We start from the raw sequence: 17,587 nt of genomic DNA, 5'->3' as shown, positions 1-17,587 counted from the left end.
TTTTTTTTTCCTCTCAATTAAAACAAATCAATCAGCCAGTTGGTTTTCTTTATTTAATCTCTGATATCAGACAAAACCAAATTGTGAATCAGTCACCTAGGCCAGTGCTTCTCAAATAGTGGGGCGCTATTCCTGGGGGGGCGCGTGTGACCCTGGGGAACAGGCTTTTTTTTTGGCAGTACTAGAATAAAGTGTAATTGCGCGTTTACTACAGCAGGGGGCAGTGGCGCTCTCATTGTTACTTCTGTCACGTTTGCGACAGTGCAACATTTTACGACTTACAAGACAAGTTAGGATAGTCACGGTGGGGAGGGGGGGCGCGAATAGTTTTCTTCTTGCTAGGGGGGGGCGTAACAGAAAATAATTGAGAAGCACTGACCTAATGACAGGCCACTTCATTAGGGAAAAACCATGGTCAAAGGTTAACTGAAAGTGAAAAGTGCCACACCCGCCCTCACCCCCACCTCCTGATTGGCTGTTTGAGCTGTGACGTCACTAGGACACTTCATTAGGTACACCACCACTTCCAGGTGTACCTAATGACAGGCCACTTCATTAGGGAAAAAACATGGTCAAAGGTTAACAGAAACTGAAAAGTGCCTTTACGCGACTGTCCTTTAACGTTTCCATTCTAAGATTAAAACACAAAGTAGGAGAGCAAAAATTATACACTTTGTAACAGCTGTTTATTTAGACAAACAAATGCATGCCAAAAATTGTGTTATCAGCAGCCATACAGTCACATTCCGCATTCAAACATAAATTTGAATTAGGATACACCAAACATCTTTTAATTTCTTTCTTTTTTTTTTTCGGGAGGGGGGGCTTGTCCAGCTCATCAACATCATTTGAAGGTAAGTGTCACACAAAACAATTAAAATACAACAAATAAATAGAAAAGTACAGAAATAAGAACATGCACATACTGTGTGCAACATTTAACGTGTTTTTCCATGCATAATGCGCAAAATTTAACAAATTTATTGTCCTAAAATCTGGGGTGCGCATTATGCATGGTTACAACAATTTTTGAAGAGAAGCTTCCTCGAAATAAAACTTGAAATCACACCTTTCTTCTTGTTTGTTGTCAATCGCGCATCGCATTCACCCATCCTGCCCAACACACTTAGTCAGTAAAATTCATAATTGACGACACATCGTTTGATGCGATGGTGCAATCCTTGATGGTGTGTTATTGTCAAATATTGTTTGTTTTTTAATCTTCATCGCAAACCGGATATCATCAGGCCGCCATTACAGATGCGCAGAATGGATGCGCAAGACACGTCAGCGATATAAAGAGCGAGAGTTCAGTTCTCTACCTAAATGCGTATTACAGGTAATATTTTATTACACAACACTTTGCCTTGTTCCTTTCTTCTCTGGTGTTCACTTCAAACACGCTCCATACGAACACAATGCTCTCGTATCAGACGCTTGCTCGATCACCTGCTCGTTTGCTGTCACAATGTACCCTACACAAATCCGAAACATTTCTTCGCTATTGAGTTTGCTAGCGCATGCGCAGTGATACTGACCGGCAGAATAACATCCGGTTGTTCCCAAAGATGATCTTTTTTTTCTGAAATGATTTTACGTTTACGGACTTAAGTAGGAGTCAAAATTTGGGTGCGTATTATACGTGGGTACAGGCCTTTTTCCAGCATCGACATGCCACTTTTAGGGTGCATATTATGCACGGGGGCGCATTATGCATGGAAAAAACCCAGTACATTCAAAATTGTATCTGTTTATCTGGGCATTTTTCTGCTGCATTTGTTAGAAATTCACAGCTCAAAAACATTTTCATAGTTTGTGTGTGTGTGTGTGTCTTACATGTTATTAAATGTTGCATGTCTATGTGGAAGAACAAAGAACCAAGAATTATATCAAATTATTCATATATTCATTCAACCTTACTATTATATTTATCCTTATTTTCTTGCTTTATAATACATTTTGTACTTTTGTCCTGAAAATGAAGTTGGTCATACATGGGCTCACTCAGTCTCCGCCGCCACCCAAGCCGTCAGCCTCATCTGAACAATGTAGTGTGTCTTTTATTCCCACACACAAATCTTGATGCTTAAGGTCCAAGCACTTGGAAAGTGGGTCTCAGTTCCTGATGTCCTCCAGTCCAGTATTACTATTAAGACACAAACATGCAACATTTTAAAACATGCTTTACGGTCATTTATTCCAGACATGCTTTTTTTTTTTTTTAAATGATAATTCACCAAATGACTCAATGTTAAGAATTACTTAACGTCACACTATCATGATATAACAACCAACAAAACAGGAGTGTGTTTAAAGTTAGATACACGTCACTTATGAATCCAAACAATTTTTCGTCTTTAATTTTGTTTCAGAAAACACGGAATACACCAAAAATATCCTCACAATACCATGAATAAATTGTGAACCATTATTACCTGTGATTGCTGACTTCGTGCTCGTCCACAAAAAACAAACCAAAGTTGTTTAGTTGAGTTGTTTAGACTTAAATGTTGAAATACAAACAAGCTAGCGTTCATTTATTTCCAAGAAGTCGGCTAAAGTTGGCATAATTTTGTGGTAACTTTTTAACGGTCGCTAAAAATTGACGTCAATGTGCACGATGCGGAACTTTGCCGTCGCATGAGTGACGCACTAAGAAAGAGGGCGTGGTCTGCTCCTTTTTTGAAATGGTGTCTTCCGGGACAATCGGAAATATTATAGCCAATAAGAAAACGTGGTGCCCGCTGGCGCTCCATTGCGTCAATGCAGGAGTTTTCCCTAAAACTTTAAAAAGTAGCAATAATATCAAAAGCAACAGATATGTTCAATGTTTATTACTGATACTATGTAATATAAATACAAGTCTATAAATGTGCAAAAATGCTTTTATCATAAGGTTCAATCTCATTAAAAGTGTTAGATTTTTTTAAATCACTTTTTTAAACAGTTAAAACTATGCAAACAAAGATTTTTATTTTCTTAGATTAAATAAATTAACCACGAATACAATACACTATAATTGAAATACGAATGATTTGTTTAAAGAAATGGGTTTACCAATGTCATTTTCAAAAATGAAAATGTAATTTAATTTGAGGAAAAAAGTTTGCCCACCCCAGCAATAAAAGCCAGGACTGTTTTGAAAGTTTAGGGATAATGTTTAAAAAAAAAAAAAAAATAGAACATAGAATAGTAACTTGATAGTAGTGGCATTTTGCAGCGGCAGATGATAAAAAAAAGTTTAAATCACAAAATAAAACAATTAATTCTGACAGCCCCCCGCAGTCTAATTATTCACATTACTTATTGCAAATTAATACGATGTAGGGTTGGCTAAATAATGACGTAATAAATCTCAACCCAACATTTGCCATGTATTTTCATTCTTTATTGTGTGGTCTGCAACGCGGGTGGGGGCAGCACTTGAATGCATCACCAGTGCCGCTCACCCACACACTACTGCCGCCGCTGCTGTTGAGAGCGTGTGCGTGTTGTGTCTATGTGTGTGTACGTGCGTGTACTGTGTGTGTCGTCCATTGTTGCTCGGCTCCATCTCAGCTGTACGGCGCAGGCCCGAAGTAGCGCAGCCGCTCTGAGGTAAGTACCCTACCGCGCAATCTCCATCTATTTCAACCCCGGCGCAGCCGCATCGCGAACCCGGCAGCATTGAGGGCGACCGATGTTCTCGTCGGGATGTTGACACGCGCTGTGATCGTGCAAGCTGCGCGGATCGTTTTTTCACTGTTTTATCATCGGAAGGGGGGAAACAAATATCAAAGACGAGAAGAGCTGTTGATAGGCGGCAGGCAGGCCGCTGCTAGCTTGTAGCTGCGGTTTTAGGCAATGTTATTGCGCGGGATGGATGCTAAACTCGCTCTCGTGCTACGACGGCCTTCGTTGCGTTCCCATCGATCACACATGCGATCGTGCTTGTGGAATGACAGCGTTATTACGACGCGCGGTCTTTGCATTTCTTTACATGTGCCCAAAGTGTGCAACGCCAAGTGGTTAGCACACTAGCCGGCGAGCTAAATGTAGGACAGTGCTAGCGTGCTTAGCTTAGCACGACAGAGGAGTGATTTTAACAGGCAAATCGTCGTGACCGATTGTTAGTTGCATTCAGTGCACTAATTCAGTATTCTTTTTATGAAAGCCAACGTTAGCCTGCTATGTGTTAAGTTTGTTTTAAATCTTAATTTGGCCTGCTTGCCTCTAATAATGCACGACCAAAACATTAGGGACACCTCATGAGAAAAGCTATAACAGTGTAAAAAGTCTTATGATGAGCTACTCATCTTCTCGTGTTGTAAAATCCGTTTCTAATAATCGAGCCTATTCAGAAGCATGCCAAGGGCAATGTTGTGCACTCCATGTTGTAATTGTAAGCTTGCATTTGTTTTCACTGTTCAATGTAATAAATGTTCACAATGATTTCATGCACCTTGAAGTGTGTCAATAAATATCCAGTACTGGTGTCATGTGCATGGTGACATGTGGGAGAAAGAATCCTCACTTTTGGAAAAACATCCCTTTTTAGGAAAACAACAACACTTGTTTGATGACCCAGTAGCATTGTCAAAGTGCAAGCTATTTTTTGAACACTGCTAAATAACAAACACAATGACTGACCTATAGTATCAATTGGCACATGTAAATCTGTGGAATATAAAATGCCACTAGTTTAAGGCTATAAAAGTACTTCTCAAAAAATTACTATCTGCTCTTCTCCATTTTGTAAAGTTACCATACTGGTTAGCCAGCTAGAGCCAAAGCTGCAGCCAAAGCTGATTGCAAACGTTTATTTCAAGACAGCATTATCGGAATACATCATCTTTACCTTGAATTTGTGATTGGTGGTCCTCTTCATATTGGCAGTGTCGAATCCAATGTAGAAGATGTTAGTTGTTGGTTCATCTATTAACCTTCCCCTTTCCATCATCAGCCATTGTAATCTGGATCCACCTGTGTAGACGAAGGCGTCAGTCATGGAGGATCACTCCGTTCACCCAGCGGAACAGATGACCACCATCGAGGCCAGCGCCGTCAGTCAGCAGGTTTTCCACTTGAAAAAGAAAGACCAAGAAGTCGGACAGGTTCAATATCTCGAGTTGGATGTACGACAGGTGCACGTGACCACCTTCACCGACGCGTCCATGATGAGCGCCGACGAGGATTCCACCTCCTCGCCGGACGACGATCCCTATGACGACACGGACATCCTCAACTCGGCCGGCAACGATGAGGTCACCGCCCATCTGGCCGCCGCAGGTTGTAATCGGGATTCGAGAAGAAAAAATCCAATTCAAAGTTTGAGCAGTTTATCAGCGAAAGTGATGACCGCCTAAAATGAACACTACCAGAAACTGATTGACTTGTTTGAAAGTGACCAGCAGGGAGCGCAATTGCATTATTCAATGTCGGCAAACCGCTGTTGTGATTTTCTTCCATTCCTCCACTCTCTGTAACTTTCAAACTGTATTTGCGCTTACATTCTTCTCCGCCATTTCCTCCCAGGTCCCGTCGGCATGGCCGCAGCTGCCGCCGTGGCGACGGGAAAGAAAAGGAAGAGGCCCCATATCTTTGAATCCAATCCATCTATCCGCAAAAGGCAGCAGACGCGTCTCCTCAGGTTAGCTGTTAAAAAAAAAAAAAAAAAAAAGAGTGACATGAGTGTTGAGGAACTAAATGTCAGGTTTGCTAACAGGAAGCTGAGGGCCACCTTAGATGAATACACCACACGTGTGGGCCAGCAGGCCATCGTGCTATGCATGTCCCCCAACAAACCCAACCCGGTCTTCAAAGTCTTTGGCGCTGCTCCGTTGGAGAATGTGGTGAGTGCACGATTCATCTCACGCCCCCAAAACAGTTGGCTTGCCTTACATGATCACGACGTCTGTTTTCGGTGTCGTCCAGGTGAGGAAATACAAAGGCATGATGCTGGAAGACCTGGAGAATGCTCTGGCCGAGCACGCCCCCGCTGGAGGGGAGCTGGCGTCGGAGCTGCCCCCCCTCACAATTGACGGCATCCCCGTCTCTGTAGACAAGATGACCCAGGTGGGGCGCCGCTCACGTATGACCCGGTCATGCCACATGTATAGAACATGAATCTAAAAAGACAGACCAAAACATAAAAGAAGCTCCAGGGTAGGCCAATCCGTGACGAGCAAAAAAATCTGCATATAATTGACACCTATCGATATACACAATTCTTTTAAAATGAACTTATTTTTTTATAAAAATCTAAATTCTTCAAAACCACTCATGGTATAAATAATCTATATGTATATTCATATATATTAATTTATATTTTAAAGATACTCAAAAATCTGCAATAGATTCCAGCACAAGCCTGCAGAGGGCAGCATTTGGCAACTTCACAGACCTCCACTACAATTCCATCTGGTTTTAGCCAGCCCTTTTCTCAAAGTATCATTACTCGTTGTTAAACACCCTCATGAGCACGAGATAGGTTCAGCCAGGTGAACAGTCACCTACTGGGTTCATTTCAACCACCCTCTCGTGGGAGCCCGTCTTGTTTACGCGCCACTCCCAGGGCAGCTGATGTTTCCTCCGATCCGTTGCCTGTGCGGCGCCCCCTCCGGGACCGTCTTGGTGTGTTTTTCTGTCGGAAGGATGAGATTAGCTGCACTAGCCTTAAAGGTTTTAGTGGCACATTTTGTAGAAGGTGAGGCTGAACCTTTAATTACACCCCCAAATGGACTCTGCAGCGTTTGTAGAAGGTTTTGGAAATGGAGGATTAACATGACACCGGGCCACTTAACTCACTCGCCACTGCAATCAGGCCATCTTGACACTTGCTATCAAGCCACCAACAAAATGGAGGAAAAGAAAGTGTCGGTTGATAACGCTTGGGGGATTTAATACGGACGCGACCAAATTTAGCCGGTGATGTCACGGCAAGCAGACACTGCAGCGATATAATCTCCCAGCGGCGATGCTCCCATATTACCAGGGCGCCGAGGACGTTGGCACTAAACCGCACTCCGCCCCCACCCCCGACCTGCCAAGCTAGGGAAGTGATGACGTGACGACGGATGGCTTAGCGGCGCCAACAAGCGCATTCGTAGGCTCAACAATGCAATCTGGACATGAAGGATGACTTTCTGTAAGATGTCCTCCGTGAGCCTAAGATTCACGCGCAAAATCTGAATCTACGTCTCTATTCGGTCGTCGTTAGAATACTCCGATACTACAACACCCGATACGTTCAACCAGGCCTTCATATACTGTATTATGCTGTCATCACTAAGTGTTCAAATGAAATACATTTTGCAAAGACTTAACAGTAATTGGTGACTTGACAATATTAACGTTAAAAGCCTTCAGCTGGATTCTATTTTAGTAGTCACCAAGGTCTGACTGACACCTCAGCCTGGTGCCACGTTCATAGATTAGTCTGTGGCTCGTTCCTCTTTTGAGAGCGTCTGTTCCTATTTTCAAGCCGTAACCACGCCGGTATGTTTCTGATCAATACGCGCCTCACTTTTTGTTTTTGCTCTTCAAGGGCGCGTCCGTGTCGTCCTCACTCATCCCGTTCGTCTACTTTGCCGCAGGCCCAGCTACGAGCGTTCATCCCGGAGATGCTGAAGTATTCGACGGGCCGAGGCAAGCCCGGCTGGGGTAAGGAGAGCTGCAAGCCCGTGTGGTGGCCCGAAGACATCCCCTGGGCCAACGTTCGCAGCGATGTCCGCTCTGAGGACCAGAAACAGAGGGTGAGAAAGGTCGTCGTCATGCGACAAAGTGATTCCGATAAATAATAATATTGAATTCACGATTAATAAACACGATTATTCACTGATTACACAATGACATTTTAATTGATTGACTAGTACTGGAGTCTAAACTTTTTTTTGTGCCCCCTGTAGGTGTCCTGGACGCAGGCGCTACGAACCATCGTAAAAAACTGCTACAAGCAGCACGGCCGAGAGGATCTGCTGTACGCCTTTGAGGAGCAGCAGATCACCACCACCACGACGCAGCACCACCTGGCGGCCGCGCAGAGCATCGCCCACTTGGTGCCCTCGCAGACGGTGGTGCAGACCATCAACAACCCCGACGGCACCGTGTCGCTCATCCAAGTGGGGACGGGACACACGGTGGCCACGCTGGCCGACGCATCGGAACTACCCGGCGTGACGGTTGCGCAGGTTAACTACTCCACGGTGGCGGACGGCGAGGTAAGCCAAACCGCCCCGGGCCGAATTCGACACGCCGACGCATTCTGATGAAAACGTCCGGCTAGGTGGAGCAAAACTGGGCAACCCTCCAGAGCGGCGAGATGACAATACAAACCACGCAGGCGTCGGAGGCCACGCAAGCGGTGGCGTCGCTAGCGGAAGCCGCCGTCGCCGCCAGCCACGAGATGCAGCAGGGAGCCACCGTCACCATGGCGATCAACAGGTAAGAAACGTGACCTGTTTAGATGTTTTTTTACTGCCCCCAGGTGGCCAAGGTGCACACACCTGATGGGGGCAGCACAATGTCTATTGAATTGAAACAAAAGCATGGCTATAATGTCTTTACCGTAATTTTCGGACTATAAGTCGCACCGGAGTATAAGTCGCACCAGCCATAAAATGCCCAAAAAAGTGAAAAAAAACATAAGTCGCCCCCCCCCACCCAAACTATGAAAAAAAACACGACTTGTAGTCCAAAAATGACGGTACTTTCTATTTAATTGTCATTACTACATGTAAAAAATTTTTTTTGATTTTTTTCTGTTTGTGTACGTCGTTAACCTAAGATGCTGGCATGTCAGCAGGTTTCCTGGTGTCAAGGTGACAATGTCACAAGTGGCTTTGTCCTTGTGGGGCTTGTTACCTGCACCCACCTGCGTCTTCGCACCCACCCCATCTACCTGCTCTAGCCTACGGAACATTTTGTTTCCATACTTTAATTTTTCCCAGCGCGCAAAACGTCTACATCAGTTCATACCCGCAACCGGCTCGTACCAATTCTGCCCGGCCGTGATCCGGTTAATGAAACAGCTTTGTTAGACGCCGCTGCACCTGCCACCTTTGGAGAGCTGTGACAGATTCTCCCTAAGTCCAGACTGACAAAGCCTCTTAGACTCCTGCCCCTACCCCCATCCCCCCTTACACACACACATTGGCCAAATAACCCCCACCAGACAGCATGTACCTCCAATTCTGCACATGTAAGCCTTATGTGTGCTTATTCCACATTGACTGATTAAAATCCGACAGCAATTTTTAACACACTCGTCGTGTGTTTTTGTGCGTAGCGAGGCGGCGGCCCACGCCGTGGCGACGCTGGCGGAAGCCACTCTTCAAGGCGGGGGCCAGATCGTGCTGGCCGAGACGGCGGCCGCTGTTGGGGCGCTAGCAGGTGTGCAGGACGCAACAGGTATTTTTGGTTTTCAAGTTCACTAAGTCATTTTTAGCTGGTTTTGCTTGGGCGTGGAACAACACACCTCCACACCAGTAGGTGGCAGTCATTAAAAAAAAAACACACTGATATACAATGGATACATTCCACACCCAAATCCCTCCACACACACTTTAAACAAGTCAAGTTAGCTTAATGCTAACATATGATGCAAAACCACATAGGCTAAAAAACAAGTAGCATAGATTCCGGTGATTACAAACTTCAAACATACATGAAGAGCATACAACAATACTTAGAGGTGCTTAAAATAAATAATAATATGAAGTGGTAATGCAGTAATTTATTACAATTTCAGCCCCGCTGTTACGTGGCAGCCAATTAGCGTGGCAAAGTTTTAAGCTTCCTTCCGCGGGTTCCTCCGAGGCTAATCTACTCCGTGCCGATGTGACAGATGGTGCCTGTTGGGCACACAACTTGTTGCGTTCCTCAATGTCTTTTTTTTAATGCTGTGTGACATGTATCAGTGCAGTGGGAGTTCACCAGCACAAATTTGTCATAACCGTAAAATTGCCACGATTTTGGATTTTTTATTTTTTTTTGAAGTTGTGGTACTGATACTCCTCTATATAAATTAAATGAGGCTTCAAAAGCATAAAAAATATATCACAACCATTTTTAACACGCAAAAAATATTTCTGAAGCTGGACTGGGTTTTTTCCACACCGCAACGATGAGGCGCTCTAAAGTTTCAACCATGCCCGAAAAATCAGGAATATTGAAATGTTAAAAAAAACCTGTTTAAAATGTAAAACATACTTAGAAATTCAACTCTCTGGGTGTTTAAGTAATATATATTTTTATATTTCAATGGCCAATTAATCAATATGACAAATGAGCTTTCAATGCTTAAGTCAGTCAATCAAAGTAAAGTTCCCTCGAGGGCTGGTCCGACCCGCTCTCCCCTCGATCCCTTCTAAAGAGCTTTGATCCACTCCATTACGAGTCCATGTCTTATCACGAGGACCAGCTGTCAATCCGCACTTACATGTAAACTTTAGTGTTTATTTTGAAGCTCGTCGACCACTCGGCGTCTGATTTGAGAGAATAAGTCACTTTTGGTTTCAAAGAGATTGCTTGCAAATAGAGCCGCACCGGTCGGTCCTTCTGCCCGCTATTGACCTTAGCGAGCTAATCACTGGAGTGGAGGACGCCGCTTGAAGTGCGCCGCTCGCTGATTGGCGCCCGCACCCACGCGCTCGTGCGGCCCTTTTAACGTCTTAGCGACCACGTCGTGGAGTGGGCTCGACAACGGGCCGAGTCGAACACCATAAGCCCTTCTCCACTCTGTCACCGGCGAGTGGGCTTAGCCAGAGTGGGTCCGACAATTAGCCCTCGGGATTTGAGCTTTTTTAACTTGGGGAAAAACAATTGCGGACGACGGTGCGTGCGGGTTTTGGCTTGATGACACCGACAGATTGGAGGGTGGAGCGAGAGGCCACGTGACGGCGGCGGTAATCCCTGCGGGCGCTCACAGCTGTGTTGGGGGAGAACGTCAATCGCGCCATTGTTCTGAATAAATTCTGGAATATTTTCTCTGCTTCTAGGTCTGGTCCAGATTCCAGTCAGCATGTACCAGACGGTGGTGACCAGCCTGGCGCAAGGCAACAGGCCCGTGCAGGTGGCCATGGCGCCGGTAGCCACACGCATAAACAGCACCATGACACTGGACGGACAGGCGGTAGAGGTGGTGACGCTGGAGCAATGATCCACCCGGAAGAGCAAGCCCTACAATTATCAATTCTGTACAAATCCGTGTCTAAATTCACGTTCGGACGGAAGGGGAGTTACACGTGACGCATCCTTGTTGTTTACTTTGTAAAGTGTGTTTTTGTTTTGCTTAGGTATTTATATGCTATTTCAAAAATGCCTGGAAATGAACCAAAAAGGCATCACCGATACCTGCACTCCTTTTTATCAACTTCACTTGACAATGATATATTACTTAAATCAAATCACTGTACTCAGGAAGTACATCAGCTATTTTTTTTTTTTTTTTTTAAAGGAAGGCTGTAATGGTTTTCCTAAGCAGACTACTTTCTTCCCCCCCTACCCACACAACTGTGCCATCCTTAATTTCCAACTTTTCATGTTGTCAAAAAACATTTTGTTTACTATCCGTGTGTAAATTGGCTTTGTCAGGATATACATTGTAGTATGTTGTACAGATTGCGTAATGACTCTTCACAGGAGGCATTTGTGTTTATGAGCAAGGTGAATAAAAGTGACTTGACCTTTGCCATATTTATTGAACCTTCTGTAATTTATCACACGCTTACCGAGAACTATAAAAATTTACAGTATGAGTAATTTGTGTAGGAGGGGTGGCTCAAAATAAATGCTAATGTGTGCTAATAGTTCATTTATATGTACTCAATGAAATGTGTCAAATTTAATTTGTTAAAATATACAGACAGTAGTCAGAGAAAGAAAATTACTTAGAAAATAATTAAATTGAAACCACAATTTTGTGTATAAGTAGCATTTTTTTTAGTCAATAATTGCCATCAATAATTTGGTCAGGTGGATTGCAAGGCTTCTGACTGCACAGTAATTTAAGAACTTTTATTCTGTTGCCCTTCTCCTTTCCGTAAAAGCGTTCTAACCTCCACGTTCTCCTATCCCAGTAGCCTCCCTGCCGTGACAGACAGGGCCGTGATTACATCATAAGCCGCCCCAACCTCCTCTGCTTTAAAGCCTGGGATTTGCTCGGACAGGGCCTTCTGTTGCTCACACACACACAAGGAGAGAGACGGAGGGGGAGAGAGAGCGAGGTGCACGGGCCTTAATCTATCAGGCATCATCCTACATCCCTCGTCCTCCAGATTAAAACCCTAGGCCGGGTTGCGCTGATGAAACCCGTTTTCCTGACTCGCTGCTCGTAAAAGAGTTTTCAGGACGTCTTACTGGGCGTGTGTTTTCTTGGAAAAGGCCTCGCACCTCCTGGGGCTTCTCCTGCCACTTAGCTAAGTGCAGGAAATCTTTCGACCATCCCGACCGACTTGAATGTCTTTCATTTGTAGCGTTTCTCGTCACTGCAGGTACACTTATGGATAAAAGTGTTCCGGCTTTTGACTCGGGCCTGGATGTCATTTCTAAAAACAAATGCATCCAATATGTGCAGTGAAGGTGCTGCGTGTGGGATTAGAGCATCCAAAGGGAAGAAGCTATTGATTGCCGGGGCTGGACGGGGTCCTTGTAGTCGGGGAGCTGCGCACGTGGGTGCACTCCAGAGCAGAGCTTTAATCTTCACTAATCGTTTCTTAATACGTGCATCCCGGGCCCTGCACGCAGGCAAGAACACAAGCTGGTGGCCAGACAAGGCCAGGAGAGGAGACATCATCTCCTGCAGTTTTCATATTCTGAAGCAATTTACTACATTTTGGAACAACCAAATTATTTTACGGCAATTCATAATGTTTTTGTGCATCGAGGTGGACCTTCAAAAGTATTGGGACAAATTACATTGCAGGGTAAAATCCAAAGATATCTATTGTACAAAAAATATTAACTGGTTTTATAAATAACTTGTGTAGAACAAAAGTGGTCTAAAATGACGGAAACCACAAGTCCTTAGTTTTTGTCTTCTGCTGCATTTGTGTCATGTCCGAGTGATTCTTCTTAGCCACTTCAGAGTAGTTCCTTTTGATTCTCATGAGTAATCCATTTGATCTACCTGGAATCATTAGCAGGTGTGTCCCAATACTTTTGTCTGCAGAACAGACTTGGCTGTCCAGACAGTGCGTAACCATAATCTCATTGCACTAATGCCGGTAACGACGGCGGCACACTGTCTCACCGCCTAGCCTGTGTGGATAAATGTGAGATATGGAGGAAGGAGGAGGACAAGGGTGGGGCGGGGCGGGGTTGGGATTTTGTAGGGGGTGAAAAATGCGGCTGTAACTCGAGCCGCGCGGCCCATCTGGAGTAATGGCCCACAATGCACTTGGATGCAGAGAGGGATACAATGAATCAGTCTTTTTTTTTCTTTTCCAAGTGTTTATTGTACACAATACAATCATCACTGCGTTGCTAACAATCCAAATAATATTAGCCGAATGGGAAGTGGAGCCTATAAAGCTTGGGATTTATACACAGGCAGATAAAGAAGGTTTAATCCGCACATCCCGCTGTCACCTACATTAACAGAGCCTGACCCAGATCTATGCTTGTACTATAGGTCCTTCAACTGTTCATGGCGCTGACCACCGTGACAGCTTTGAGAAAGCCACTCTTTTCTTTGGAAAGGAGGCGGAGGGGGTTGAGGAGGGCGGGGAAGGCCGCAATGAAAGGGGAAGGGTAAGATGACACCGTACCCTTGGCCGATTATGCCACAGAGCTAACAGAGGCAAGAAGCAGGGGGCCACGCTGCTGTTTGATCACGTTGTACTCGCATGTACTCATTAAAAAGGTTCAATTTCCTATCCTTCGCCTATCTCGTGTAACCATGGAAACCATACGCATGCCACACACTTAGGTGTGTTGCATTGGAGCAGAATTTTGCAGAGAAATTGCGTATTCTCCGACATTAACAGAATATTACAAATCAAAAAAATATTGACAATTTTTGTTTTAAAACTATGTTTTCTAATTCTGATACGGTGGTGCCTTCAGATACAATTTGTAACCACCCATGTTCTTAACCCAAAACATGTTTTCCCATTGAAATGATTGGAGATGTCCTTAATCTGTTCCAGTGCCCTCAAAAAAACCAATCCAAATTCTTGCATCATGTTTTACAATTTAAAAATGTACTTTAAAATATTTTCTTTATGAAACATACAGTAATAACAAATAGAATACGAATTAAACACTTGGTACAACAAAATTCATTGTGAATCATTCAAGCGGGTTTAACTTGGCCACTGGGGGCAGTAAATTACAGTCACAAGTACACAAATGAAGACTTTCACCACTACACTAAGCGACTCAGCAAGCTGCAGTAATGAGTAATTCTACACAGAGGATGAAACAAATATGCTTAAGAATTAGTAATTTGTTCAAATATCTGTTGTTTAAAGGGTTACAATACAATATGCGATTTACGTAAACATTTTTTATTTCAAATTATTTTAAATCCCACCCTAATTGTCTGATTTTTCCTTACATTATTTTGTCAGAACAGACTTTGAATTTTAGTTGGTACTGTTCCAACTATAATGACAAAATAATGACTTCATTTAACCATCTCAGAGATTCTACTTGAAAAACAAAGTTGTCGTTTTTTACCTTCACTGCTCTTGTGTTGCGCGTTGTGTTCACTGTCCTCCTGGAAAGCAGGGGGCTATGAGGCTGTGGTGTGCAGGGGAAGAACCCAGCGTCACCTCGCCCTTCACCACCAACAGCCACTCACTCATTTGACAGGGACTGGAGGGAGCAACAGCAGGAAGGTTATGGGGGGTGGTCTTGGTTTTCTCTCTTGCAGGTGGAGCTCTCGAGCAATAGTTGGCAAGTCTAGAACCACCGGATCCTTCTAGCTCACCAGTGTGAGTTCTACCATTGCCAAACACCACCAGAAAGCTGCCTGAAGAGGGAATCAGCCTTGTGAGTCCGTCAAAATACGTCAAAAGTGTGGCACATCTGTCTTTTCCCATATTGGCACTACACATAATTGCTCAAAGCATATATACAGAAGCAAAAATGTGCTAGTGCCAAAACGGGCACAAGAAGGAAGCGGAGAGCTTGGTGCTGTTGTCATGGAGACGCCTTGAGAAGAGATGCCCACCTGAGTACACGGCCAGCCAAAGTGGTTCTTTCTCTGCTCTGTTTATGGCCCTATGGTAATTCACTGATAGTCAGCTCTCACAGTGAATTCTACCAGTGCCATACACAGAACAGGAGTCAATGTCAAGACCGCTGGGAGGAGGCCCGGACTGCTGCAAACAACCTGGAGAGAAGAGGGGAACACATGATGGGCAGAATCAGCAAAGTCCAACTATCACAGGACACCATTTTGGACTTGCAGATTACTGAAGGCCTTCACATTTGATTTCATGAACAGCTTTATTATTGTTAAACCATTTTAAATCTAAATGTTTGGCTAAACTTGAGTACAGTATTTTTATAAAAATGATTTAAAAGAGCATATCTTGAAGGACATTGATCAAATTGTTAGCCTAATAGCTAGCGCATGGAAAATGTGAAATGCAATTTTTAGCAAGCACATTGGTAGTTTTAAGTTCAACAGGGACTTGGGTAATTCTGCTACGGAGCTGACAAATTGTTAAAAATAAAAGGTAAAAAAGACCCAAAAACAAGTCTCCTAGTGGTTACGAGATTTATAGGGACTACGAGCTACGCCCTTCCAGCAAGGCTTTTCGTAAAACATTTTATTCGATTGTGTTCCATCGGTCGAATTACCTTCAAGCAGTTAAAACGTCATCTACCGACCGAGCCCAGAAAATGGCCGCCCTCGCGGTCAACCGAGGACACTGCGGCAAGTGCATGGTAAAAAAAAAAAGGCGAATGCGCATTGGACTATGGTTGCCATTTTTGGCTACGCAAGACCTGCAAGTGATGTTGCTCTCCTAACTTGAGGATGTCATTGCCAGGGTCCCAGACACCCTAGACGCCCCACCCTTTTGCGTGGCGGCCATTATCTGGCTCACCCTGGGCCCACTTCATTGATCCCCGGCCATCCAAACTGCGTGCTAAGTGATTCCTCAGACGCCCCAAATGGCTCCCATCGCCATTTCCTGAACTCAATCAATAGCACTAAAAAGGAGGCACAGAGAAGAACCACTGGTCCTGTTTGGCTATTTCTTAATGATCTTAAATTTGTTTGGGATAGGGTATACATTACTAAAGAAATCAAGTTGGTATATTTTTATGACGTAATGTCCAAAGGTTGCCTCTAATTATAAATATAAAACCCTTTTACAAATATTTTTTTCTACATGGATAAATTGAACAAGTAAAATACACTGTAACGGTATCTCTCACTCGTTAATTTGCTAGGTTTTTTTTCTTTTTTTTTCGTGTCATCCTTAATTGAAGGTGCTCCAAAGCCCCTTCTTCGCTTAATCGCATTTGTTCCCCAGAACACACCAATGCTTATTTCTGGAGGATTTATAGCTCGTGTCATGCAACGTTGCCTTAAAGTAGAAACTTGGAAGAAAACACAAACGGTGGGGCTTTAAATCGACTTTCTTTCTTGTTTCCGACGCATTCAAGTTTGCTATGCGACGAAATAAATTTTTAAATGAACCAACCATTTATATTGTGCATACGTACAAACGACATGAGCGTTAAGAGCAGTGCTCCGGTGCAGGTGCAAAAACAGGTGCAACGCAATTGATTTTTATTTTTTCGTTTTTTCAAAGATAAAAAATAGCGACAAAATAACAACAAAACATCCACAATTTGATTTATAACTACATCGTTGCGATGGCATAACAATTTTTGTCAACTTTTACGACTCATTTTTATTTAAAATTTTGTATTTCAAGAAATTCAACGTCGTATTTTTTTTATTTAAGTTTTAGGCCTTTTTACAGATATATAAATATATATAATGAATATCATAATAAAAACAGACAATACCGGTGAAATTAAGATAAATACAAAATATAGTTCATACCTTATTGCGACTCCATAACATGGTGCGTCATCAGGTGGCCACCAATTCGAGTGGTTTTAATCTGGTATAAGTGTACTTTTCGTTTAATTAATTTTTTAAAAATGGATGAGTGTCTGCTGTGCGTGTTCGCTAGCGGTAGCGCACAATTCCAATGAGACAAAAGAAGAATCCGAGCGGCGTCGTCAACTTCCTGAGTATCAAATGTCAATTGGAGCCTCACTCCAGCTCCTCTCTCTCTTTCTCTCCCCCCGCCTCTCGACCTCCTCCTTCTTCTCCACCCGCCCCTCTACCTGTCGTGCACCTTTTTTTAAAATGCGCCTGCGCACAAAACGGAGCTAACCACTGTTGTTTAACCCCCACATTGAAAGTGATGTTTAGCGTAACGCGTTTGACACAATTTAGCCACCCCCTCTTGCTTTGAGGATTAAACGGATATCGTGGCATTTTCTTATTTAGAACACCCCCATTAATTTATTCGATTGGTTTGTCCCAACTACAGATTTACGGCACCTCACCGCTTTTGTTAATATACATTTTTGTCATTTTATGATTTGCTCGACCCAATTACACCGATTAAAG

The 17,587-nt window shown here is 43.7% G+C and overlaps 1 protein-coding gene and 2 long non-coding RNA genes across 5 annotated transcripts; 1 reads left to right on the top strand and 2 right to left on the bottom strand.

The window, feature by feature from the left end:
- Positions 1-664: 664 nt before the first annotated feature.
- On the bottom strand, positions 665-2,639 carry LOC133145606 (uncharacterized). Its single transcript, XR_009710952.1, has 2 exons — positions 2,436-2,639; positions 665-2,146 (listed from the first exon to the last, which is right to left on the bottom strand). It is a non-coding gene; the product is annotated as an uncharacterized LOC133145606 (long non-coding RNA).
- A 788-nt stretch (positions 2,640-3,427) lies between these two features.
- nrf1 (nuclear respiratory factor 1) lies at positions 3,428-11,673 on the top strand. Of its 3 annotated transcripts, none has more exons than XM_061269061.1 (11): positions 3,428-3,597; positions 4,943-5,042; positions 5,124-5,268; positions 5,515-5,629; positions 5,705-5,831; positions 5,914-6,054; positions 7,575-7,733; positions 7,887-8,198; positions 8,264-8,421; positions 9,266-9,387; positions 10,977-11,673. In XM_061269061.1, the coding sequence occupies exons 2-11, from the start codon at positions 4,986-4,988 to the stop codon at positions 11,135-11,137; spliced, it is 1,497 nt and encodes a 498-aa protein (XP_061125045.1). In that variant the 5' UTR covers positions 3,428-3,597; positions 4,943-4,985; the 3' UTR covers positions 11,138-11,673. The 3 variants fall into 3 exon arrangements, with proteins under 3 accessions (XP_061125045.1, XP_061125042.1, XP_061125043.1); XM_061269059.1 differs by having other exon boundaries at positions 3,429-3,597; positions 4,943-5,054; XM_061269058.1 differs by having other exon boundaries at positions 4,943-5,268.
- Positions 11,674-13,466: 1,793 nt separating this feature from the next.
- LOC133145584 (uncharacterized) lies at positions 13,467-17,137 on the bottom strand. Its single transcript, XR_009710941.1, has 3 exons — positions 17,009-17,137; positions 15,155-15,316; positions 13,467-14,796 (listed from the first exon to the last, which is right to left on the bottom strand). It is a non-coding gene; the product is annotated as an uncharacterized LOC133145584 (long non-coding RNA).
- Positions 17,138-17,587: the final 450 nt, after the last annotated feature.

This window comes from Syngnathus typhle, linkage group LG21, assembly GCF_033458585.1.
Source record: "Syngnathus typhle isolate RoL2023-S1 ecotype Sweden linkage group LG21, RoL_Styp_1.0, whole genome shotgun sequence".
Lineage (NCBI taxonomy): Eukaryota > Metazoa > Chordata > Actinopteri > Syngnathiformes > Syngnathidae > Syngnathus > Syngnathus typhle.
The sequence above is the reverse complement of the archived record's forward strand: the minus strand, read 5'-3'. Positions and strand labels throughout refer to the sequence as shown.